Source organism: Marmota flaviventris, chromosome 13, assembly GCF_047511675.1.
Source record: "Marmota flaviventris isolate mMarFla1 chromosome 13, mMarFla1.hap1, whole genome shotgun sequence".
In the NCBI taxonomy this organism is placed as follows: Eukaryota; Metazoa; Chordata; class Mammalia; order Rodentia; family Sciuridae; genus Marmota; species Marmota flaviventris.
The window spans coordinates 34,774,230-34,800,871 of NC_092510.1; the positions used below are offsets into that span (position 1 = coordinate 34,774,230).

The 26,642-nt window shown below is 40.6% G+C and overlaps 1 protein-coding gene across 2 annotated transcripts in view; it reads left to right on the forward strand.

Annotated features, from left to right (window-relative positions):
- The window catches only part of Apba1 (amyloid beta precursor protein binding family A member 1), a 204,638-nt gene that overhangs the window by 138,211 nt on the left and 39,785 nt on the right, over positions 1-26,642 (forward strand). For both annotated transcript variants that reach the window (XM_027940135.2, XM_071600583.1), the window contains exon 3: positions 25,031-25,126. In XM_027940135.2, coding sequence (XP_027795936.2) covers positions 25,031-25,126 — 96 coding nt within the window. The remainder of the gene's footprint in view (positions 1-25,030; positions 25,127-26,642) is intronic.

Consider the following 26,642-nt stretch of genomic DNA (forward strand, 5'->3'; position numbering starts at 1 on the left):
GCTTTTGTAGGGGAAGGTCTGCTTTCAAGTGCACAGGCTTATTGGCAGGATTCAGTTCCTCTCAAGACAGTTGGGCAACAGCCTCATTCCCCATTGATTATTGGCCAGAGGCATCCTCAGACCTTGGCCACATGGGCCCTCTCCCACAGCTTGCTTAATAAAGTATGCAAGCCAAGGAGGCCCGAGTCTGATGACAAGATGAAAGTCACCGTCCTTTTAACCCAACTGCAGAGCAACATCCCATGGCTTTTGCTGTATTTTATTGCTTCAACTAATAACTGACCCATGCTTCCTCCCCAGGGAGGGGATTATGCAAGATTGTGCATACCAGGAGGTGGAGATATTGGGGGACCATCTGAGAAGTCTGCCTCCCATATTTGGTATCTGTCATTAGCTTGTGCCAGCAAAGAGCTGCTGGGCTTAAAACCTAAGGGCACATCAGCTTCTGGCCTTGACTTCCACCACAGCCAGCGGTTTTCAGCTCCCAGGCTGTATGTGTTCTGTCACTGGCTGACAAGTAGGCACGTCTGCAGATCCCACAGTGACTGATGGAGAATGAAGCCAAAGTGGTATAAAGGGGAAGGTGTGTGTAAGCCAGCACAAAAATGGGACAGGTGGCTACACCAGAGAACGCTGGGACTAGGGAGAGCTGTGGAAGTGAAAAAGAGGAGATGCTCTCCTGAAAAACTAGGCATGCCCATGGTGAATTGTTCTCAAGGGGCTACCAGTGGCCAGAAAGTTCACTGTAAAAATTCATCGTTACAGCAGCTTTTCAACCAGTTTGCTCATAATCTCCCTAGACTTTGGGGATGGAGATAACCTGGGCCACCAGGCATGTTTCCTTTAACCCTGTGCAGCCTCCCCTGGGCTCCAGTTGACATAGTATATTGTACAAACATTATCATTTCTTTGTGTGTCAAGATATAAAAAAAAAAATACAAAGCCCAGAATTAAGGAGTATTGCTGGTGCTGGGGGTGCCTTTCAGAGAGAAGAGGCCTTGAGGCTGTCTGTTTGGTGCCCTGATCTCTCCCTCGGCTATGCATCTTCTCCTTAATGTTCCCCTCTCAGCCGCCTTCTTGCTACTGCAGTTTACCATCACAGACGCTATCCATTATTGATGAGGCATGGAGAAGGTGGTGGTGAATAATTAAGTAGGCTTCAGGTGCAGAATGAACATTAAAGGGAAGGAAAAATGAAAACAAAAAAACCAGGGGAAGAATTTGGAGTTCTCTTGTGCTAATAAGGTGCTATGTGTAGATGCTTTCTATACCCTTTCCAGAAGGCCGAGCATTTGTTTTTGTTTTCTTATAATCTAGTGATTTTTAAATCTTGTGTGAACTGGTCACTTGCAGCTAATAACTGGAAAAGTTACAGGCTTTCCATGGTAGCCATGAAAACTCTAATGGCCTCAGAGGCCCTCATCTGAATGGCTCCTGAATCCAAATCAAAGCAATTTTCAAGAGTGATAATAGAGATGTGGCTTTGCCATGAGCAAGGAAGAGTTAAATGGTAGGGAGTGTTCAGTCTAGACATATGAGAGTCGAGATGCAAAGATTTTCTCTCTTTTAAATTATTAATGGAAAGAAAAATTGTTTCAGGAGAATCTGGGTGCTGTTAACTAGGAAGGAATATGTCCTACAATGCTATTTTAAAAGGGCTTTCTCGAGTGGTAGCTGTAAGAATTGCATCAGACTGGCCTGAGTTATAGTAGGTGCAATCTAACTGCCAGCAAGAGTGGTCAGAAACCCAAGTACAATGAGGGAGAGGGGGGAATGGCCAGAGAAGCCCTCTCTCTGTTTCTCACTTTGGCTTGCAGAGCTTGTCCATAGCATAAGAGACCAGGTAGCAGGGGTAGATTTTCCAGCTGTAAATTGGTTCAGATCCTTTAGCTCTCTTTTTTCTACTCTTTGACCCCATCACAAGTACATTAAATAAACAGGTAAACTCAGAGAGACCTGCCAGCAAGTCTGAGAGAGCTTAGTAAGAAAGAAATGTGAAGTCATCTTCCCGTTGCCATGGATCAGTAAGCTCCCCCAAAGGCCCTGGGAGCCTCCCTCTGGCCTCTTGCTCGACACCGCACTACTATCTTGGTTTCCATGAGCTCCATCCAGCTCAGTTCTGCCCGGCCTTGTCTTGACAGTACTCTTGTCTGTCTGGACCAGCTGTTGTGGTTCAGCTCTTGAACCCGATTTGGGATTATCTGTTGGTTTGATTCAAACCATACTGATACTGGGACAGATCTTTTATGTGCCACTGGCTTTTCATAGGCCTCTTTCTTTGCATTGCAGCATGAGACAGACAGTAAATCTGAAGAGGGGTGAAGGTCCACTTCAACATCTGGTGCCCCCTGCCAAAACCCCTGCTACTGGCTTGCCAGTGTTCTCTGAGCTCCCTTCATGTGCCCAGGTGCAGTCTGATGCGGGGCCCCAGAGAACCTTTTCCTGCTCCCACTCTTTCCTTCCTCCTGAGCTGGATGCTTGCTTCTTCACAGGTTCTATAAACGTAGCAGAGTTTGGGGTGTGTGAAAGTTACTGGTAGCACCTCAGAGCTGAGTTTATTTCCCCCAGAAATAGTAGGTGCCACTGCCAGAGGGGGTAGGCCAGCTCTTCTCAAAAACATCACCTGATTATGCTCCACCAGTGACGTACAACAGCCCCGACCGCTTGGGCGCTGAGGGGTTAATGTGGAGCTTTGGACTCCCCAATAAGTCATCACATCTCCTGTTACCAGTTGCATTATTGACTCAGGCACTTAACACCACTGGAAACAATCCACCAAACGGGCACTTAGGTCAGGAGTTAGCCTCAGCTCACAAGTGGATGTACTAGAGCTGGTCCAGCTGCCCAAACAGCATCTAGAAAGATGGAAAACTTTTGGATGTACCAGTTGGAGTGTCATGAAGGAGAGGTACGTGCCTCGTCAGGCTTTACAATGTTTACTGCTTTGCTTTTAGTTCTTAATCTCATCCTGTTAGGTCATAAGCTGTTCTCTGCCTTTTCCTGGAGAATAGGAATAAGTGAGCAAAGCAGGATGGAGGGAATGTAACCAGCTTTGCCTGCAGCATGGGCATGCAGGAAATCTGGAGGGGGAAGAGGCCCTTTGGTCACTCAGCAAGGTGCTTAGATGGTGTGTTCTTTGCTGTCTCCATCATTGCTGCATTCTGAGTCACCACATTCTAACAAGTGAGTGACTTTGAACGCCACAGCCTCTCATTCCATGCTCCGTTGCATCTTTTGCTTCTGTGGTGTTAATGAAAATGAGTGGCCATTAGTGCCCTGTGTATAAGGAACTGCTTTGCCAGTAAGTGAGGTAATGGGTATAATGTGTCCTTGTACAGTGCCTGACACAGTAAGCCCTTTGAAAATCATAGCTGCCACTGTTCTTAGCAAGTATTGTGCTATTGCAGCAAATCATGTGCTCTTGGTTGCATCTCTCAAGATGGATTAAAACCGACTTTGGTTTTTTTCCTTCCACTGAGCTTAGGACCTGGGAATAAAAGTATGGGAAGATAACCAAGGAATGAATGGACCTGAAAGGGGAACTGAATGAATGGCTCCCTCGTTTGTCCAAATTGTGATGCATTTCAAACAAATACAGTGAGGCTGTTTCAAAGTGGGGCAAGGTAATCTCTGTTTGTGGATCAGCTTTATCAGATGTTAAAAGGGTTCATCCTTACACAGGTGACTCTGGTTTATAGTTAACTGGATATTTTATTTTTTGCCTTTGAGAACAGAGGCTTATAACCCTTATGATGGTGATATAATGAATTATTTGTGTGGCCTCCATGATGAAATTGCCAACTAAGTGGAGTGCTTCCTGGCAAGGCTCCCTGCAGCTCTGCGTTGTTCAGGTCTTTTCCTTGCAGCTTTTACACAGGTTAATGGACTTAGGGCTGGGAATGGGAGAGCTTTGCCTATGGGGAGAGAGAGAACAGAAATGGGTAGAATAGTTTAACTGACAGTTATCTCAAAATGTTCCACTGGTATTAATTGAATCCATTATAAATGTATATATATACAAAACTCTTCATTAAGCTTAGACTATTATCATTTTAATGACATAATTATGCCCCTACAATGTGCCTATACTAACTTTCCTACTTCACCACATTAAGGAAATACAAGTATGCACTGATAATATAGTTTGAATTGAGAATGAATAATTATAGAATTCTTAACCAGTTTCAACTTTCAGACATGGAAACATATCTTGAGGTAAGAAAAAAAATATTCATTTTTTGGGGAATTAATAATTCTAATGTGAAATAAGGTTAATTAAAACAATGTAGATCCTCGAAGGAAACAGTGTACATTCATTTGAGAAAGAAATCAGGGAAAAAAGCCAGATAAAGCAATAAGTATTAGACAAAAAGCTATCAAGGAAACTGGAACTCAAAGCCCCACATAGTCTCAAAACAATGTTCACCAGAAGAACTAGGGCACGAGATATGGCCTGCCCTAGGTAACCACACCTTCGAAATCCCATCTGAAAAAGAAGTGGAATTAGAACATTCCAATTGGAAAGGAATGGAATGGCCAGGTGCTTTGCTACAGTGTATATGAAATGCCACCTTTGAGAAGGCTTGTTCCCTCCATCATACCCACCATTCCACTAATCCTGTAGGGATACACTTTTTGCAAGAGAGAGGAGACAGACCATGATTAAGGAGCAGGGAAGAAAACACAGGGATGCACAAGGATACCAAGAACCACAAGAACACAGAAGTGCAGTGGAATGTGTGTTCAGAACCTACTTTGTAACCTGTTTTTCATTTCCTCCTCCTTCTGATATAAGATAGGTATCTGTGCCTCTTTCCATCCAGCACATGTATTGAACTCCTATTGTATATTTTATGAGGGGCTCTGTATTGGACACTTTGAAAGGAAACATGTAAATTAATCATAAACCCTGCCTTCGTGGTGCTTATTAAAATGGTACAATTAAAATCTATAATATAGTATTACATTTTTATAAAATACAAGGGAGAAAGTGATGACTAGCAGAAAGGTGCAGATGAGGTCTTGCAAGCAGTTCTTCCAGGAGGGTGGATTCCTGTCACTTAGGAGACTTGGGAAGACTGTGTGAAAGAGTAATTTTTGGAATGAACCTTTGGAAGCTCATGGACATAGGAAATTCAAAAAAGAGCAAAAACAAAGCCACTCAGCAGAAACATGCAAGTTATATGCCGAAGGGAAAAAAATCAATTTTTTTCTTGATCACAAAGGATAAACAAAAGTGGAGGGGAAACAATAAAGGAATTAAGACCAACTCTGGGAGGTCCTTCAGTGACAGACTAGCCTAGAATTTATTCTGCAAGCAGAGGAAGGACTAGAAATTTTTGAATTGAGGATGTTTTGCTCAGAGCTTGTTTAAAACTATGTTTTAAATTACAGTAAATAGGTGCTTAGCAAGAGACCTCTTGTACTAAGCTCATAAACGCTTAGTCCAAGTCTCATGTGGTACTGTAGGCTGCTTGGTCACTTAAAAAAAGAAGAAAGAAAACTAAACACCTTATTCTCAAGTTCTATGAGTTGTTCCATGTGTAAAATTAGTAAATATCTAAGTCCCAGGTAGAAATAGCAAAACTATAACATTTTAAAATATTCTCCGACCCTTCATTATAATGAATTTTGGTCAGCACATGCCCTTGGAGAAAAGGAACAGCATTCACTGGGACTCGTCAGGTTGACGAATTTTACATTCTTCTCATCATTTTTAAATGTCTCATATGTGCTGCTGGGTTCTTTCACCAGGTGTCCTAATTAGCAGTATATCAAGGTCATGCCTGAGCTTGGCTATAAATTAACAATAGGATAGGGTAGATGCCTGTGATTCTCTTTTGCAAATCAGTCACTGTAATAGCATCACTCTCAACTCTTATATCCCCAAATGGCTTCTTGCACTGGAGACTGGGGACATGCCAGAAGTTGCAAACAGCCGTGGTACACATCCCCCCAGCTTTAGCCAGTAATGAGCTGTTCATACCAACATGCCATCAAGAGTATTGAGGTCTGTGAGTTAATAGAGAGTCTTTGTAGTATGATTTTATAGAGCCTTCTGTGTTCTTTTTAATTTTATCCATGAATGAATTTCTAATGAGGATGGAAACCAGATGATGAGGAAACTATCCCCATGGGTGTGTGTCCGCCTTGTGAGCCATCTTCCAGAGGGCTGAAATAATTTTTGTAAAGTTGGGATCCTAAGACACGGCTAACATTTGTGGAGTGTTTTGTAGTACCCAGGCACTCAGCTGGTGTGTTATTACCAATCAGTCCTCACATCATCCCAGGAGGTGAATAGTAACTGTTCTCCCCATTTCTCAGGAAGGATGAGAGAGGATGATCTACCTGCCCCAGGCTCAGAGCTATGAGTGACAGAGGCAGAATTCAGAGTCTACTCTGCCAGAGGCCAGGACTTGAGCATTTAACCACCTCACTGTCCTGAAACACAAGATGCAAGTTTAGGTCACAATAGGAGATCAAAATAGCAAAGTCTCTTTCAAGGGAGAAATGTCACTTATGATCCCTATAATCACACTGTGTTATTGAAAATGGACCCTAATATTGGAAAGTGAATCAAAGTGGATTTAAAGACTTAATGTCTTAGGAATTGATTGCTATTTACTTAAGCCAATCAATAGCCTTTGTACTGGAGTTTTCGGGTCCCACACATTGTGACTGGGACACTGTAACAGTGGCTTCCCTCCAAATGTGTTTGGGCCCATCATGGCAACTTTTGCATCACATTTTAACCACAGGGTGGGGTGTTCTAAAGATTCCCTGCATAAATGGACATTCAAACAATGACTTGACATTAATTCACTTAAAATGAGGACCAGAGTTTCATAGTATGGGGAAGAAGGGATCCACTTAGAACTTCAACTTGAAAAAAAACTCTAAAAATTATAAATATAACCTTTGCTTATTTTCTATGAAAAACAGCTAGGTTAGAATTTCTAACTATATACAGATTCTTAGAACAGAGTAGTTGTGTTGATTTGCGGGGGATTATCATATTTTAAAAAAAAAACATTGAATCTTACAATAAAATAGCCTTCTTCAATTCACATGCAACTTTTGCAGCATGATCAGAAAAGGTCTTTTCAGTTATAAAGCAGAATATTTCAGCAAAAGTCTGTAAGGGCTGAATCAGTTTTTCTAAGGGCCTCTTTTAATGATTTGATATTCCAGTTATTTTCTTGCAGAGCACTTCTATTTCATCATTCACATTCATCTCTTTGTCTCAGTCCATTTTCCACTTTGATATAACAAATACAACAGACTGGATAATTTATGAAGAATAGAAGTTTATTTGCCTTACAGTTCTGGAGGCTGGGAATTCCAAGACCATGGTGCCAACATGTTGAGGTCCTGCACTGTGTCATAACGTGGCAGAAGGCAAGAGAGCGAGTGGGAGACAGATAAGGGAAGAGGGCTGAACCCTCTTTTTTATAACTTACTCTACTCCCACAGTGGCAGCCTTAGTCCATTCGTGGGGGGCAGTGGCCTCTGATCCCCACGTAAAGTTCCCATCTCTCAACAAGATTACATGGGGGATTAAGTTTCTAGTGCATGGACTTTGCGATATATTCAAACCATAACACTGTTTTTTTTTAATAACTTCCATTCTAATTTTATGTGAAAAATATCAAGTAGAATTTTAGGAGTAATCATAATCTTTAATTTTACAAAAGATCCCAGCAAGAATGTTGACCCCAATCCTTCCCAGCTGAGCAGGGTTAATTTTCCAAGGATGATACAGTGTCCTGGATGATGATTTCTATTTGATGACAGCACAGTGTTCTTAAGATCATCAACATTGTATTCTTGGGTGCTATATGTTTTACTGAGACAACATTTGTACATCTTCATTACAAGATGTGTGATACATTATGTGTGATAGCAAATCAGGGTAATAAGCATTTACATCATGACCATTAATCATTTTATGGGGTGGGAATTTTACATTCTTCTCATCATTTTTAAATGTATCATAGATTGTTTTAATGAATAGGTACCCCACTGTATGAAAAGACCAGAAGTGATTCCTCCCCTCTGTGTTTGGTGTCCCTCCTCCCTGACCTTCCCAGTCTATAGTAACCCCTATGCTCTTCTGTTCTTCTGCAAGGTTGACTTGCTGTTTTCCACAACTGAGTGAGAACATGTGATATTTGTCTTTCTGTGTCTGACTAGTTTCACTTAATGAAATGTTTCATCCATGTTGCTACAAATGATGGGATTTTATTCTTTTATGGCCAAATAGTAGTCCATTATGTAAAGATACCACATTTTCTTTATCCCCTAAAGGGCATCTGGGTTGCCTCCATTGTTTTGGCTCTTGTGAAAAGTGCTGCAATAAACTTGGGAGTGCAGGTATCTTTTTAATATAATGATGTCATCTCCTTTGGGTATATACCCTAGTAGAATAACTGGATCAGACAGTAGTCCTAGTTTTCATTTTTTTGATCTATCTTCATACTCTTTTCCCTAGTGGCTATACTAATTTACATTCTCACCATCAGTATATACGAGTTCCCAGTTCCTTGCCAGTATTTGTTATTTTTGATCTTTTTAATAACAGCCATTCTAACTAGGATTTTATCTCATTATAGTTTTGATTTACATTTCTCTAATGATTAGTGGAATTGAGTATTTTTTCATGTACTTGTTGGTCATTTGTATGTCATCCTTTGAGAAGTGTTTAGTTCTTTTTTTATTGTTTTGCATTTTTATGAGTCCAGAAGTGTTTGGCTCTTCAGCCCATTTTTTAATTAGATTTTTTGGGGGGTTCAGTTTGGGGGGTTTGAGATCTTTATATATTCTGGAAGTCAGACTCTTGTCAGATGCATAATTTGCACATATTTTCTTCCATTCTGTAGCATGTCTCTTAGTTCTGTTGATTATTTTCTTTGCTGTGCAGAAGCTTCCTAGTTTGATATAATCCCATTTGTCAATTTTTCACTTTCATTGCCTATGCCTTTGGGGTCCTATCTAAAAAACGATTTCTTATACCAATGTCTTAAAATGTTTCTCCTATGTCTTCTTGTAGTACTTTTGTAATTTCAGGTTTAAAGATTTAGGGTTTTGATCCATTTTTAGTTGATTTTTGTGTACAGTGAGAGGAAGGATCTAGTTCCATTCTTCTGCATGTGCATGTACAATTTTACCAGGACCATTTATTGAAGACTTTCCTTTCTTCACTATATGTTCTCTTCCTTTATCAAAAATCTTTGATTGAATGAGCATGGATTAACTTTGGGACTCTAAATTCTGTGCCACTGGTCTCTATGTCTGTTATATGCCAGGAGCATGTTGTTATTTATTACAACTTTACAGAATATTTTGAAGTCAGGTATTGTGATGCCTCATGCATCCTGTCTCTCACCACCACCCTCAGGATTACTTTGAATATTCTGGGTCTTTTGGGTTCCATATTCATTTTAGAACTTTTATTTTCTATTTCTGTGGGAAAAAGTCATTGGTATTTTAATGGAAATTGCCCTGAACCATACATTGCATTGGGTACTATCATTTTAACAAAATTGATTCTTCCAATCTGTGAACATGGGATATCTTTCCATTTTTTGTGTGTCCTTTATAATTACTTTCATCAATGTTTTATACTTTTCTTTTTATAGATCTTTCAGTTCCTTGGGTAAGTTCACTCCTAAATATTTTTTGTAGCTGTTATGAATGGGATTGCTAGTTTTTGCAAGTTACTTTTGTTTCCTCCAATTTTACTGAATTCATTTATAAGTTTGAACAAGTTTTTGTGGAGTATTTAGATTTTTCTATGTATATAATCATGTCATATGCAAACACTGATAATTTGTTTCTTTTCTGATTTAGATGCCCTTTATTTTTCTAACTTGCCTAATTGCCCTCACTAAGTCTTCTAGTACTATATTAAATAAGAGTGTAAGAGTAAACATTTTGTCTTTTTCCCTGTTCCCAGAGGAAACGCTTTCAGCCTTTCCCCATTTGGTATGATAAGGCTGTGGGTTTTTCATATGTATGACCTTTAGTGTTTTGCAGTCAATTCCTCTCTTCCAATTTGTTGAGAGTTTTTATCATGAATGGATGTTGAATCTATGAAAGGCTTTTTCTACATCTATTAAAATGATCACATGGTTTTGTCCTTTGTGTTATGTTTATTGATTTGCATATGTTGAACCATCCTTGCATGCCTCAGATGAATCCCACCTAATCAAGGTCTATGGCCTTTTTGATGTGCTGTTGGATTTGGTTTGCTAATACTTAATGAGAATTTTTGTATATGTGTTCATCAGTGATATAGGTCTGTAGTTTTCTTATTGTACCTTTGGTTTTGGTTTGAGGGTAATACTGGCCTCATGAAAAGAATGCAACCGAGTTCCTTCCACTTCAATTTTTTAGTATAGTGTAAGAAGAAAAATTTTAAAAAATAATTAGAATTAGTTCTTTAAATATTGAAGAATTTGTTATATGTAAAGTCCATTAGTCCTGGCCTTTTTTAAGATGGGAAATTTTTAATTATTGCTTCATTCTCATTACTCATTATTGGTCTGTTTCTTCTTGATGTAATTTTCTAGATTATATGTGTTTGGGAATTTATCCATTTCTTCTAGTTTTTCCAGTTTTTTAGCACAGTGTGGTTCAGAGTGGTTTCTTATGATCATCTGTATTTCTGTGGTATTAGTTTTAATGTCTTTTTCATCTCTGATTTTGTTTGGGACACTTCCCCTTTTTTCTTGGTTAGTCCAGCTAAAAGTTTATCAGTTTTGTTTATCCTTTCAAAAGCCAATTATTTTTTCTTTTAATATTTTTTTTTAGTTGTCAATGACCTTTATTTTATTTTATATGCACTGCTAAGAATCAAACCCAGGGCCTCACACATGCTAGGCAAGTGCTCTACCCCAGCCCTCAAAAGATAATTCTTTATTTTATTGATCTTTTGTAATTTTTAGTGAGTTTTGGTGCCGCAGTCTGGCTGGGCACAAATCACGGGCCACTGAAACAGGAACAAACTTTATTTCTGAACTCCACCAGCACGCTCCACACACGCTCCCGGGAACTCTTCCCGAATGCCACGCGGCTCGTCCAGGAACCAGCAGCTGGAAATATCCTCCGGAAATCCCTCCTCCTGCACTTCCCCAACCAATGGGAACTCTCCGGGAATCCCCATGAGAACTCCAAAGTAGTGTGAGAACTGCAAAGTAGAGGCCGAGGCAGATAGTAATGCCTCGCCTGTCAATCAATACTATTGGCAAAATGCCAGGGGCCATTCCGACTCAGCTGTGGCTCTCAGCATCTCCCCTGCTCTGTTTAATTAAACAACAAGCAATGTGGCTTAGGGACCGTGCCTTTTGGATTGTCCAATACAACATATGGTTCTTACCCGTCATGGGATGAGCTGACCTCTAGGCGTCAGCCTCCTGTCTTAGGTTGGTACCACTGCAATTGGATCATACCTGTCACTAACTACTGGTCCAGCATATAGCCATACTTGTGGATAGGCCTTTGTACCAGTGAGGGGGTGAGGTTCTTTGCCTCACCTCTGTTGGCCCCCAAATTTGGCCTTGGTGCCAGTGGGGGGGGGGTGAGGTTCTTTGCCTCACCTCTGTTGGCCCCCAAATTTTAGACCATCACTAGCAAAAGGGAGGAGGATAGAGAAATGCCACGACACTAAGCCAATTGATGGCTCCTTTGAAAAACTGTACCACCGGTGACACCATCAGCAAAGATACTCCAGCATTACCACAATTTGCTGCACCAACAGATAGTTCACAATATATACAAGTGATACATAGTCCAGGCAAGTTCTGCAAGCAGTTCAAAGCGGAGGAATCTATCAATCTGTCCATTTCCTCCCAAAGTAAATCGACTCCTTGATTGAGCATTACTTGTTGAGTTATTATTCATTGATGCATCAGTTTATACAATTTACTGTGATAGCTATCAAATAAGCTGTAGTTTGGTTTTATCTTTGTCTTCACCGGCACTGGGATGAAGATAGGAATTCTGGCAATGAATTGTGTAACATTCCAACAGGTACTAAGAAAACAATTTTCTGAACAATTTACATTATCCTGAACAGAATTATTAAATATAATGTAAAGGAAAGGTGAAAGTAAACAAACAGATATGTTAACCTCCTTATTTGTACACATATTAAAACAATCCTGAACAGCTGTTTACCCAATTTAAATTAAACCATTAAAATCACATGAATAAAAAAAAATTCGGATCCATTTATTCATGAGCGCTCCTCATATATGATATATGGACATACGCACATACAGACATACAACACAAAACAGAAGTGTGCACACATAACATAATATATACAACACATAACATAATAGTAAAGGCCTTGTAGTTTTTTACAGGTGAAATCTCCATTGCAATGTTTAAAAACTCCATAGTCAAAAAATAAAACTGATCAGAAAAACATTAACCTAAGTCTGTATGAGCTCAAGAAATAAAATAGAACTTTATGATGTGGGAAAAGGCAATGATAAAATAGATATTGACAAAAGCATCCTGGTTAATCACTGTCGCAGATGTAAGAATAGCCAAGCTGGAGCTCTGGATATCAGCTGTTATGGATTTGAGTCAAATCATCTTCTTTTTGGTCTGTAGAAATCGCTTTGGTTAGTCTCTCTGGAATCCAAATCGGCTGCTGTTCTCCCTTTGGAAACACACAAACAGAACCCCGACTCCAGACAGTCACTGGGTCAGGACCTTTCCTTTGTCCTGTTAGAATATCCTTCCAAAGTACCTTAGGCTTATGTACATTTTTTGGACACATATGCCTTTCCGCAGCACTAAGCCCTGATGAATCCAAATTTTAAAAGTTTAGAATAAAAAGGGTTATTTTAAGTTTATCTTTGGGGGAAATATACCCCTTTCCAATTCCCTCTTTTTGCTTTAAGAAGTACACTTTAATAGTTTGATGAGCTCTTTCAACTATGCCTTGTCCCTGTGGATTGTATGGGATTCCTGTTATGTGAGTAATGCCAAATGATGAGCAAAATTGTTTAAAAGAGGTGGAGGTATAGCCAGGACCATTATCTGTTTTTAACTGTTTTGGAACGCCCACCGTGGCAAAATTTTGTAAGCAATGAGCTATAATATCTTTAGTTTTTTCTCCGGCATGAAGGGAGCCCATCAAAAATCTGGAAGAAGTATCAACTGTAACATGCAAATATTTTAACTTTCCAAATTCTGGCAAGTGTGTGATGTCCGTCTGCCAAATATGGTTAGGTATCAGTCCTCTAGGATTGACTCCAAGATTAACTTGTGGTAAAAAGGGTCACACAATTTTGACATTGTTTTATTATTTGTCTAGCTTTTTCCTTAGTTATTTTAAAACGCTTTTGTAAAGTATTAGCATTGACATGGAACCTTTTACGAAAATTTGTAGCTTCTTCTAGTGTAGAGAAAATATGTATGTCATGTGTACTTTTATCTGCTAAATTGTTGCCCAAACTAAGGGCTCCAGGCAATCCTGTATGTGCTCTGATATGTCCTATAAAGAATGGATATTTTCTATCCCAGATTAAACTTTGTATAGTGGAAAACAAAGAGAAAAGAGTAGAGGAAGGGGAAATCCTACCAGCATCTTCAAGGGATTCTATAGCATTAACTATATACTGACTATCAGAAAATAAATTAAATACAGAATCTTTAAACATCACAAAAGCTTGTAAAACTGCATTAAGCTCTACCTTTTGAGCTGATTGTTTGGGTACTAAAAATGTAAAAGTTTGATCAGGAGTAACTACTGCTGCTGTACCATTATTTGACCCATCAGTGAATAATCATTTGGAGCATTCGTGATAGGGATTTTTCTTGTCGTTTTTGGAAAAACTACAGGATGCGAAGACCAAAAAGACAACAAAGGATTAGATGATAAGTGATTATCAAATGAAACATTAGATTACCCTCCTCCTATGGGGCAATTCCTTTTAAAATGTCCTGTTTGTTCACAATTGTAGCATGTTTTTGGCCTGGCATCTAAAGCCTGTTGTACTGCAGCTGCCAAAGACTTGCCCTTGTTCATTAATGTCTCTACATAATTTAATATATGTGTTTAAATCTCCATGTTTCCATGGTCTAATGACCTCTCTGCACCAACGATTTGCTTGGTCATAAGCCAGTTGTTTAATTAATGGCATTGCTTGTTCTGTATCCCCAAAAACTCTAGTAGCTGTTTGAATAAGCCTATCTACAAATTCAACGTAAGGTTCATTAGCTCCTTGTATTACCTTAGATAATTGACCTTGTAAATCTCCATGTCCTTGTAAAGTCTTCCATGCCCTAACTGCGTGTGCAGCAATTTATGCATATATAGCAGGATCATATTCAGTTTGTTGCTGTTGACCCTTATAAGGTCCTTTTCCTAACAACATATCTAGATTTCTTTGAGGGTAACCGGCTGCTGCATTTCGCCTAGCCGTCTTCATGCAAAATTCCTCATTGGCAACCTTCCATAACAAATATTGTCCTCCATTTAGCACAGATTTACACATGCTAGCCCAATCTGCTGGCGTCATGTCCAAGTTGGTAATGGATTCAACCATGCTTACAGTGAAGGGTACTTGAGGACCATAGGTTGTTACAGCCTCCTTTAACTGCTTCACTGTTTTGAAATCTAAAGCACGGTGAATTCGCTGCCCTCCTGCCTCCTCAAGTACAGGGCATGCTAATCTTTGAGGTCCTATCTCAGGATCCCATCTATTAACTACGGGGTTGAGGGCCACTCAGCTGTCTCCATAGGTGGAGCTGTTGGTTGAATTACACCCTCTGGTGATAGAACTGTGTTAGTAGAGCCTCCTGTTGTAGCTTTTCCCTAATAGCTGTTTCTCCTCTAAGCTTTCTTCCTTTAAATTTTCTTCCTCTATCTGACTAGCTTGAGAGACCTTCTCTTTTACTTGATCTAAAATGTCTTTCTCCATGGTCAAAACCTCTAACAATTTACTTAACACTCTTTCGGTTTGTTTTTTACTAATTTCTAATCTACTATAAAGATAACGCAACCCAATAAGATAACACAAAACAAAACCGAAACAGAATGAAACAAAAACGGAACAAAAAATTGTTGTATCAATTTTCCTATTTTCTTGACATGTGCATTTGTGGTCTATTTCTATCTCTTCCTCAGGGGCAAACAACTTCAAACCTTGAGCCAACCATTTTTCCCAGTTTGCCTGAGAAATTTCTAGGGATAGGCAGCTTGAAACAAAAACAAAACAAATCAAAACAAGAACACGTTGTTTTTTGAAATGGTCACCCATTCTCTCGCCTTCCCTTAGGGGTGAGCAATTTCACTTACCCCCGAGCTTCAGGCGTTCCCCGCACGGGCCGCCAAATGCCGCAGTCTGGCTGGGCACAAATCACGAGCCACTGAAGCAGGAACAATCTTTATTTCTGAACTCCACCAGCACGCTCCACACACGCTCCCGGGAACTCCTCCCGAATGCCACGCGGCTCGTCCAGGAACCAGCAGCCGGAAATATCCTCCGGAAATCCCTCCTCCTGCACTTCCCCAACCAATGGGAACTCTCCGGGAATCCCCACGAGAACTCCAGAGTAAGCGTGAGAACTGCAAAGTAGAGGCCGAGGCAGATAGTAATGCCTCGCCTGTCAATCAATACTATTGGCAAAATGCCAGGGACCATTCCGACTCAGCTGTGGCTCTCAGCATTTTGGGAAGGAGGGTTGTTGTTGTTGTTATTGTTGTTATTTGTATGTGGGGGTTGAACCCAGTACCCACCCCAGCCCTTTCTATCTTTTATTTTGACACACATTTTCATTAAATTGCAGAGGCTGACCTCCCTGCCTCAGCCTCTAAGTAGCTGAGATCATAGTCATTAGCCACCATGCCCAGCTGGTTTGTTTGCTGTTTAGTTTTGATTTTATTTATTTATGCTCTGATTTTATTATTTTCTTCTACTAACTTTATGTTTTGTTTTTTTTCTTATTCTTCTAAATCCTTGAGGTACATTGTTTGGTCATTTATTTGAGATGTTTCTGTGTTTTTTTTTTCCATGTGTGCATGTTATGGTTTAGATATGAGGTATTCCCCAAAAGCTCATATGTGAGACAATGCAAGGATTTCAGAGGTGAAATGATTAGGTTATGAGGGATGAACCCTAATCAGTGGATTAAGCAACTGATATGAATTAACTGGCTGGTAACTATAGGCAGGTAGGGTGTGGCTAGAGGAGGTAGGTCACTGGGTTGTGCCTTTAGGGTTTATATTTTGTCCTAATGATCAAAACACTCTCTCTGCTTCCTGATTGCCATGTTCTGAGCTGCTTTCCTCCTCCACACCCTTCTGCCATGATGTTCTGCCTCCCCTCAGCCCCAGAGAAATGGAGTCAGATATTTATGTAATGAGACTTCGAAAACTGTGAGCACCAAATAAACATTTCCTCCTCTAATTGTTCTTGACAGGTCTTTTAGTCTCAGTGACCAAAAAAAAATGACTAAAATGATGCCTTTATTGCTATGAGCTTCCCTTTCAGCACTGCTTTTGCTGTGTTCCATAAATCTTGGTATGTTGTGCTGTCATTTTTATTAGTTTCTTGAATTTTTTAAATATCTTTTATTTCATTACCAATTAGTCAATTAGGAACATAATATTCAGTTTTCATGTATTTGTGTGCTTTCCATTCTTCTTGTTGATTTATAGTTTTAATCCATTGTGATCTAAGAAGATTAATTATGTGATTTCACTTTTTTGAGACAGGGCCTTCCTAAGTTGCTTGGGCTGGCCTCAAACTTGTGATCCTCCTGCTTTAGCTTCCTGAGTAGCTGGGATTATAGGCATGTACCACCTCACATGGCTTTAATTTTTTTTAAACTATAGAGACTTATTTGTGGTCTGATATGATATGTTGTGCAGAATACTCCAGGTGCTGATGAGGAGAACATGTATTCTGCTGCTGTTGGGTGAAATGCTCTGTAAATGCCTGTTAGGTCCATTTGGTGTAGTGTGGGTAAGCTCAGATGTTTCTTTGTTGATTTTCTGTCCAGTTGACCTGTCTATTGAAGAAAGTGGGGTATTGAAATTATCCAACTATTATTTTATTAGAGTCAATCTATTGTATTATTGTATTAGAGTCAATCTCTAATCTGGGGTTGGGAGGTCCAAAGTAAGCACCTTCTTTAGAGCAGAGGAGTTACTTTCAGACCCATTGGTTCCCTAAAGCTTGTAAGTACCATGGAATTCTCTTGTAGTTACGACTGCCAGTCTGCTGCTGTGGCTAGAGTTGCTGGAACTTTCCTGTGTGCCTTTGGCCAATAGCATCAGGTTCCTCAATTCCAACTGGGAAGCCCTTGAAGTTGGGAATGGCTTTAAATCTAATAATGGCTTTAAATCTAATAATATTTGCTTTATGTATTTGCGTGATCTCTTGATGGATGCAAATAACTTACAATTGTTATATCTTCTTGCCAAATAAATCCTTTCATCTATCTATATATGCCTTCTTTGTCTCTTTTTATAGACTTTTTAAATTTAAAGTTTACTTTAGTTAATATGAATGTAGTTATTCCTGCTCATTTAAATTCAAACTTTATCTTTCCCTTCACTTTGGGTCTCTGTGTTGCTTTTAAGTGAACTGAGTTACTTGTAGGCAGCATATAGCTGTGTTTTTGTTATTGTTGTTGTTGTTTGGGTTTATATCCATTCATCCAGTCTCTGGTAAATTTAATCCACTTACATTCAGGGTTATTATTGATAAATATAACTTCATTCTGCAATTAATTGTATTCGCCTTACTTTGTATATTTTTTGTTCCTTTCAACCTCTTTTGTTATTTATCTTTGTGATTGGGTATTTTTCTGTGATGCTAAGGTTTGATTCTCTTTATCTTTTGTGTATCTATTTGTCAGTGAGTTTTGTATATCCATGTGTTTTCCAATGATAGTTATCACCTTTTCATTTCTAATATCGGAATCCATTGAGCATTTCTTTTAGGGATTCATCTGGTGGTGATGAATTCCCTCAGTTTCTGCTTATTTGGCAAAGACTTTCTATCTTAAAAGATAATTTTGCTGGGTAAAATATTCATAGTTGGCTGGTTTTGTTTTATTTTCTTTCACTATTTTGAATATATCAACTCATTCTTTCCTGATTTAAAAGGTTCTTCTGAGAAATCTGTAAGTTTCATGGGCCTTCTCTTATATGTGACTTAATCTTTTTCTGTTTTGAGATTCTTTTTTGTCTTGTATTTCTGATATTTTGAGCATAATTTGTCTTAGTTAAGGTTTGTTTGGGTTAAATCTAGTTGGGGTCCTTGGTTTTCTCTTTGAAGATTTTGAAAGTTTACAGCTGTTATTTCACAAAGTATATTTTCAGTGCTTTGCCCTTTTTCTTCAACTTCTGGAATTCCCATGGGAATGGGAATGTTTGGTCCCTTGTTGGGGTCCCAAAAGTCTCATAGGCTTTCTTCATTCTTTTTATTTTTTTATTTTTGGTTTGACTGGATTAATTCAAAAGACCTATCTTCAAGTTCCAAAATTCATTATTCTGCTTCTTGTATTTTGTTGTGGAAGCTCTCTATTTTATTTTCAATTTCACTGATTGAAACTTTTACTTCCAAGATTTCTAATAGGTTCTGTTTTATGAGTTGTCTTTTCCTGAATTATTTTTCTTGTTTCTTTGATATCCACACAGTTGGGGTAATGTTTGTTGTTTCCAATTTTATGAAGTAGATTTTGTAGGAAAAGAGCTTTTTGCTTAAATGAGATATAGGATATTGGCTGGATAGGTTTGGTAATAGGAGAATTCAAAAGCATAGTCCCTGTGTAATTTCTTCATCTTTGATTGATGTCAGCAGTGTCTGGGAGTAAAAGTCTAGACTGCATTATTTCATCAAGGTAATTGTATGACTTTGCAATGAACACAGGCTTCCAAGGGTTTATCTTCAGGCTCCACAGAATTCAGCCCTGATGGCACTGGGGATTGTGGGGTAGCTGACACAGTTTTAGTGGTATCAGATATGAGGAATGCTGTCTCCAGGTTTCTCAGGACAAGCCCAGGTATGCCAAGGGTTGTGGCACCAGGCACCACAGTTCTTGAGTCACTTTTTTCCCAGTATTCACAGGATGAATAAAGAAGATGTCTGGGCCTGTGGGACCAGCAGCCACATATATATCATGCATATAAAGCTCTAGTGAGGACAAGACTTGTGGCATTGATTCTTGTAGTCTGTGAACTGAAAAACACAGATGGGACTTTCTCTTTGTCTCCAGAGCCAAGCATGAGTGAGGCCAAGGCTTTTTGCACCTGTAGTTGTCATTCTAAGGCTATGGGCTGGGAAGATCTTTCCTAGATCCTGCCAGCTGAGTGCATGTGTTGGTCATTGGAACCAATGGTTGCTGCATTCCTGGGGCTCAGCTGGGATCTTTCCCTGATGCTGATGCCCAGCTGTGGGTAAAGCCAGGTTTTGCAATAGTGGCACAGTCCAAGGCTATAGGGAGGAACAGGAATCTTCTTTAAATCCCACCAGGGAAACACAGGTGGGGGTTGGTTCACTGGCCCTTTTGTTCCTGGATCTGTGGGGCCTGGCCAAGCGCTTTTCCAACTCCTGATGCACAGGCAAAAGTGAAGCTGGAATGTTGCAGCAGTGGCAGTCCCAAAAGTGTGGTCTGGGGAGCAGGTTCTCCAGAGTTATGCAAGACAAGCATGGGTGGGTCTCGGCTTGTGACCATGACACCACTGGTTCTGAAACCGCAGGACACTGGGGAGGCTTCTTCTGCCTGGTGAGACATATACTGGCAAAGGCATCTGGTACAGTTCAATGCAGCTGCAGCCCCTTGGCCAAGATGGCATCTAGCAGGGACTCTTAAAGCTTGAGTTTTGGGGCTGGGAGGTCCAAAGTGAGCATCTTCTTCAGAGCAGAGGAGTTACTTTCAGACCCGTTGGTTCCCTAAAGCTTGTAAGTACCATGGAATTCTCTTGTAGTTACGACTGCCAGTCTGCTGCTGTGGCCAGAATTGCTGGAACTTTCCTGTGTGCCTTTGGCCAATAGCATCAGGTTCTTCATTTCCAACTGGGAAGCCCTTGAAGTCGGAAATGGCTTTGTTCTTCTAAGTTGCCTGAGTGTCCATGCTATTTAGTATTACTGTCAGTTTGCTGATTTCCAAAGTTCTTCCTCTTTCACTGTCCTAAAAAAATAGTTCCTTCTCTGCTGCTTTGACTCTTCTCTGTGGCAGAGTCATGTGCAGGGCACTTCTGTTCAGCCCTCTTGGCTCCCTCTGCCACAGCATTACCTGGTAATGCCAACTCCTCCACTGTCAGTAGCTGTTTAAGCAGTTTTCCAACTTTGCCTTCTCCAACTTTATGGAATTTTGCTACCTTTTTATTATTACTTATTTTTGTACTATTTATACTACTCACAACTTGGCTGTTTCTGTTTTTATATTTTTGTATTGTTTTGACCTTGTAATGCCAGGTAGTCCTAACAGTCAATAGGAGACCAGTTGACTAAGACCTGGATCAGACAGATGTTAGCATGGGGGAGGGCTTTTCAGGTGGACACCAGCATTGTAAGAAGTCAGCTCATTTGTGAGTGTTTTTGTGTCATTATGACGTTTGTTTTCCTGTAGGGACTGAGACAGTGATCACTGTTGGCAGAGGACACCTTGTATTTGTAACCTGTGGGTCTCCCCTGCTACACTGGGAGCTCCCTGGGGTAAGGCAGGGATGTGACAAGCAGACCTGTCAGGACTTCAGTGTTGGATGACTAAGTGAATGGCCTGGGAGAGCTCACTTTTATGGCTTTTGACTAGAACGTCCCCACAAGTCCCTCAAGATCTCTGTCCATCTTGCCAAATCACAGCTTTGCTCTTGGAAGCCCTGCCCCAGTCCTTGGGCCTTTCTTGGAGAAGCAGGGTCCATTATCCACCAGAAAAGGGCAGGGCCCTCTACCTCTAGCTTTGGCGTATTATTATTATCATCCCTTTCACTCTTCAGATGGTTATCTTTCTTTTCCCCATCCGATTTCAAAGGGTGAAAAGGATTAAGGGAAAGGGAAAGAGGCCATAGTAAAAGCTCAATCCCTCACTCCTTTAGATCATCAACTCAGAAAACAGTTCTGAAGTCCCGGTATCAGGCCTCTTCAGTGAGGACAACAGGCTAATGACTCAAAAAAAAAAAAAAAAAAAAAAAAAAAAAATCAGTTCCTGAGCAGAGAATAGAGCTGTTTCAAGCCTTTGTGATCCTGGATGAGGCTCCAGACACTTACCCTCAGTCTGGTCCCTGGCTGCCCCGACGGAGTCTTGCTATTCCTCCTCCCACCCATCTCCCTTGTTGAGTACTATGCAGTGTTGAGGATTCAGCAGAAGTTTTGCCTTTCCCATGACACACTGCCCAAGACACACCCTCCTGCAGAGTTGATCACTCCCAGCTCAGTCCCCACTGCGCAGACTGATAGCCTAGCCACAGGCCGCAGTCCTGTCTGCACCTGTCGGCTTCCTCTCATTCTTGGGAAGCACGTTGCCTCCTTCTTTGCGTCCTGGCCTAGTGTTAGGAATATAGGTAGACACCAAGATGCCTTCTGTAGGAATAAATGAATAGTAATTCTTTGCATGCCACTTTCCTCCCCCAGAGGCCTAGCCGGAGAGTCCCTGGAACTGTGTCTGTTTCACCCTGACCACAGTAGCACACTTATTGCCACTAGGAGCTGGCTGTTCATTCAGGACTAAAATGAATAATCAGCTTTCCCCAGGGTTGCTTTTGCATCCTTAGGCCACTTCTGCCCAGGCCTTGGATGGGACTGTTCTCTTATTTTGGCATTGAGAGAATTAAGACTTAAGGCCAAGAGCTCTACTTTTTGGAGTGCCAGAGCAGAGGAAATAAAACTTGGATCACAGTTGTGAGGGATCTGCTAAAATATGATCTGCTAGGACGTCATCTGCACAAGACAAAGTATTGAGCTCTTATAATTATATACAACAGCATCATTGAAGGTTAGCTTGAAACATGGCATCCTGAACACTTCTTGTTAAGCACTCACCTATGTGAATTCCCTAATCCACATTTACTGTCCCCACTTGGTCTCATTTGCTCAAGATTGAATATCCACCCAACAGCCCAGAAGGCATGAGACACCAGACAGAAATATATATATTTTGTTAACTTTTACTTTTTTAATATTGGGTAAAATTTGTCTCTCATCCATTCTTTGAAAGTAAAAAGTATTATCCAATTTGTTTTTTCTTCCACTTTAAGGAGGTGGATATTGGAGGTAACAGGGAAAGGGTTTTAGAAGCACAATTTTGAATTCCTTTATTTCAACATGGAGGCTGGGTCTGATTGAAGGTGCTTGTCTACCCTTGACTCGGTCACTAGTGGTATGTGATGGTTTGTAGACTTCTGCTAGATGGGTTCCTCTTCTTTTGAGATGGCTCTCTTTCAAAAGAGCTTCACTGGGGCCCGGGTTAGAGTTTTCACAGGCAAAGGCCATTTATCTAATACAAAATCCAGATAGGATTTCTGCACAGCAATGGAGGGACAAAATTAGAAGGGGGCTTGCCACTGACCACCAACAACTAATCCAGAAATTAGTAGGCATCTGTTTCTCATGCAAGTTGAAATCATTTATTCAGCGCCTACAGTGGCTGAGTATTTAGTGTTTACCAGACCCAAGACTTGGCACTTGGGTGATAAGTTGAAGGAGACAAAATCCCTATCACCGAAGAGTTCTTGGGGCTGGGAGCCATTCGTATATATATGATAATTAGAAATCATGGCACATGCCATCAGGGAGGAAGTGAACTGAGACTGAGAAAGCAGTGAGATGAGCACTTCTGAACTGAACACTGACTGGAGGAGAGTGGAGGGGGACTCTGTAGATGGAAGTCATTTGTCACATGTGCCCATGGAAAGAGATTCATCTGAGCTTTGTGTACAGTCCACATCATCTGGAAGTAGTCCCTGATATGTTTGGCGTGGATCCATAAGAGTGCCCCCAGGTTTTGTTAGTTCTTCTTCCCCAGCATTTCCTGGGGGTCACTTAGCTAAGCTGTGGGGTGTGAGCTCCCTGGTCCATGTCCTCGCCCACTGTCCAGAGAACCTGGGCTCTCACATCATCCTAAGAAGATCTGGTGCCTGCAAGATTATAAGGAATCTATTTTTAGAATATTGGAGCTGAAAATAAATAGGAAATAGGGGACTCTCAGGGGATTGATTTTTTAATGAAGAATTTGCCAGCCCTGAAATCAAGCAGTTAAAAAATTCACTGCACTAGCTTCCCCAGGGGTTAGACCCTTAAAATCTTTGTGACAAAGAAAATTGTTTGTCAGGGTGGCCCGGCCATAAATACTGAAGGAAGCTGTTCAGATTTGAAAAACTGGGGAAAATTTAAGGGCATTAAATTCTCATAAAGATTTTTATACATTAATTTTGAATAGACCTAACAATGCTAAATCACCAAGTACCCACCAGGCTTCGTGGGTGACAAGTGAAAAATTCTGTGTGTGTTTTTAAAGGTATTCAGGACTGCTTTACTGTGACCAGGGTCTGTGGATACTTTGTTACTCTGTGCCTGCCCTCTTGGCTTTACTGCAATGTCCAATTTCTGGTGTGACTACTTAAGGGGTTCATTGGTCCACACCTCCCTGCCCAGAATTGGGTAATATATGTACTGATGGGAAACAAACCCAAGCCTCACAGCCGTAGACTCGGATCAAAGAACTACTTGATCAGAATAGCACTTTACTGTATCGTCTTTTGGTTCATTTGCTGCCCCCTATAATTCAGACTTTTTAGAAAAGATTTTTCTTTTTAAATTTCACATAATGTGAAGTAATGTGAGAGATCCCCTGGTCTGTTAACATGCTCTCCTCGCCAGCACCATTGCTTTGTAAGCTATTCTCCCTTCCTGAGCAGAGGTATTTTACTGATGCCTCTGGCCTCCACCTTCCCAAGGGGCCAGTCACAAGAGATCATACATGGATTCAAGCAAATGCCAATGGTAGTTTGATTTTTTTTGCCTGGGACTTCCCTCCCCTGGCTCATATCCCTGTACTTCCTGAGAGAATTCCTCCTGTGTGGCTTCTGTGTTTTATGCCTATTGTCAGGCATCACCCACACCAGGAAGCACAGCACTCCCTCTCAGAGGGCCATCGCTGCAGAATTCTTAGCCATCTAACATATAGATGTTAATACCCTTAACATCTATATTCACCTGAATATACCCTCAGCTCCCAAGATTTCAGGAGCAGGAAGAAATATTCTCATAACATCGGGGACACGTTTCCAGAGCCTGTTTGTTCCAGGCCTGTGCTTGCTGGCTTTTTTTGGTCATTTGCTCAGGATATGCTTATGGAGCACCTGCTGTATTTTGGGCACTGACTCAGAAATTTCACATTCACTTCTAGCAAGGCCTCCCTGGGCGCCTGACCCCCACCCCCCAAACGTTATTTTCAATCATTTGGCAAAGGATTTCTGAACCATTCTAAGAGCACACAAGGGTATGTGGTTTGGATATTGAAATTTCTCTGAATTAAGTCAGACAATATATTTGAAATCTGAACTGACCAAGAAAAACACAGGTGATGTGCTTTTCAGTCATCAAAATCAGTCCCTCTGCCTCTTTAAAATTGCAGGCTTTAATTTTTCTTTTCCATTCAGAGTATCTTGGGCATGATTTTGTAAGCCATTTGTTAACTAGGTATGCATATTTTTCCTTAAGAAAAAAACAATTGTATAATACCCTTAACTCTATTCATTAAGGACTTTCAGTTTGATAGACAACTTTTTCTACATTTTCTTTCAATAGTTAGCCTAAGGGGAAAGAAAAGGTCCTAGAGTTATAAAACTCCTGGGAGGGATGGTAGGAATAGAAAAGCAAACCTAGACACCCTGGCCTGTTCTGTGTACTTGGAGTCCGCCCTTTTCCAAAGGTGTTCCTCTCCACTGAAGTATCCCATCATTAGAGTCCACTTGCCCCCTCTGCCTGTCCCCTTGTCCTGGGCTGGGTATTGCCATATCCCTTGGGTTCTCACTGCTGTCTATCCTCTTGTTGTGTTCTAGTCTCCATCTCCTGGCAGTTCCTCACCCCTGGGTGCAGAATCGTCGAGCACACCCCTTCATCCCAGTGACCCCGCGGAAGCCTCCACAAATAAAGAGGTAGGGCACCATGCGCCACCACAGCCATTGGCCCATTGTGCTTTATTCTAACACTGCTCTGTGAGGTCTGCAGCCCCTGCGGCACAACTGGCCCAAATTACCCCAGGGAAGAACACTGATTTTTCCAATCCAGTGTATAATTTATCTGGTAAAATTATTCCATCCTATTTGATAGCCATGGTTGTCTATTTTAATTAATTTTAATATACTTTAATTGAGTAAAATGAAAAATTTATGTCCTCCTCCATGCTAGTTAACATTTTAAATGCTCAGTGGCCACCTGTGGCTACTATATTGGACATAGCAGGTCACAGGACTTTTACATCCTTGTAGACAGTTCTATTAGATAACACTGGACCCTATCAGAAAATCCAAGTACCAGAATCCTTCCTCTGGCATTAGGTGCCTTCTGATACCATGGATTGACAGTTGCTGTGTGATTTGGGAAATGAGTTGGTTTCTTAAATACCCATTTAGTTCAGGCCCAGGTGAAATCTAAAAGCCAGTGACCACATGTCCCAGTTTACCTGGAGTGTGGTTCAGCTTCACATCTGATTGTCAGTACACCTTTCTACAATGGTGCTGTCCAAGAGAACTTTCTGCGATGATGGAAATGTTCTACTTCTGTACTGTTGGGTAGGGTGGTCCTTAACCTCACATGTTCCTAACCTCCTTAAAATGTGGCCAGTGGGGCTGAAGAACTGAATAGATCTTCATTAACTTAAAAGGCATACATGGCTGGGCACCACTGGATGGAACAGCTCTAAGGTGTCCCTGTTGGACAAGTTGTATGTTCACCCCTACTTATAGAGAACTCGTTGAGCTCTGACAGATCATATTAAAAAAAGATGCTATTTTTTCCTTCTGAGGTTTCTGGGGCTACAAAAGGGCAGAACCCAATGTCCTTTACACCCAGGTAACTGTCATCCCACCTATTTGTGGGCCAGCACCACAGAAATATTGACCTGCGCAATAATCTGTGCGTGAGCTCCAAATATAGATGTTCCCTCTTCCACACTGCAGAGATGTGTCAAAGAGGTGAGCCATATAATGAATGATTGGGTTCTTCCATTGCATGTAACATAAAATTATCAGCAACAGGAGAGAACTTGAGATGATCTATTTTAACTTGAGTGGCAGATTGCTTTTAAAAGGGAGTCTTAGCCAAAGTTTACCCTTAAAGTGCCATGGAATATATACGCTATTCATGGGAGGGAGAAGCATATTTTTTTATTAATGTTTATATCAAACCTTTTCTGAAATGGCACTAGTATTAGACTGGAAATATATTTTGTCCTCCTCTGTCTGTCCTCTAACCCTAGGCTACTGTGACAGGATCCTCCATTTGTTTGCTTCATATTCTATTCATAGTACATGGGTGGGTAAGAAACAGTAGAATGACAGCTGCAATGATAACAGCAGTAACGAGCATTATCATTTATTGAGCATGTACAGTATTCTAAATGCCAGACTGAGCAAATCAGATAGTATCTCATTTAATCCTTAAGTTAATTCT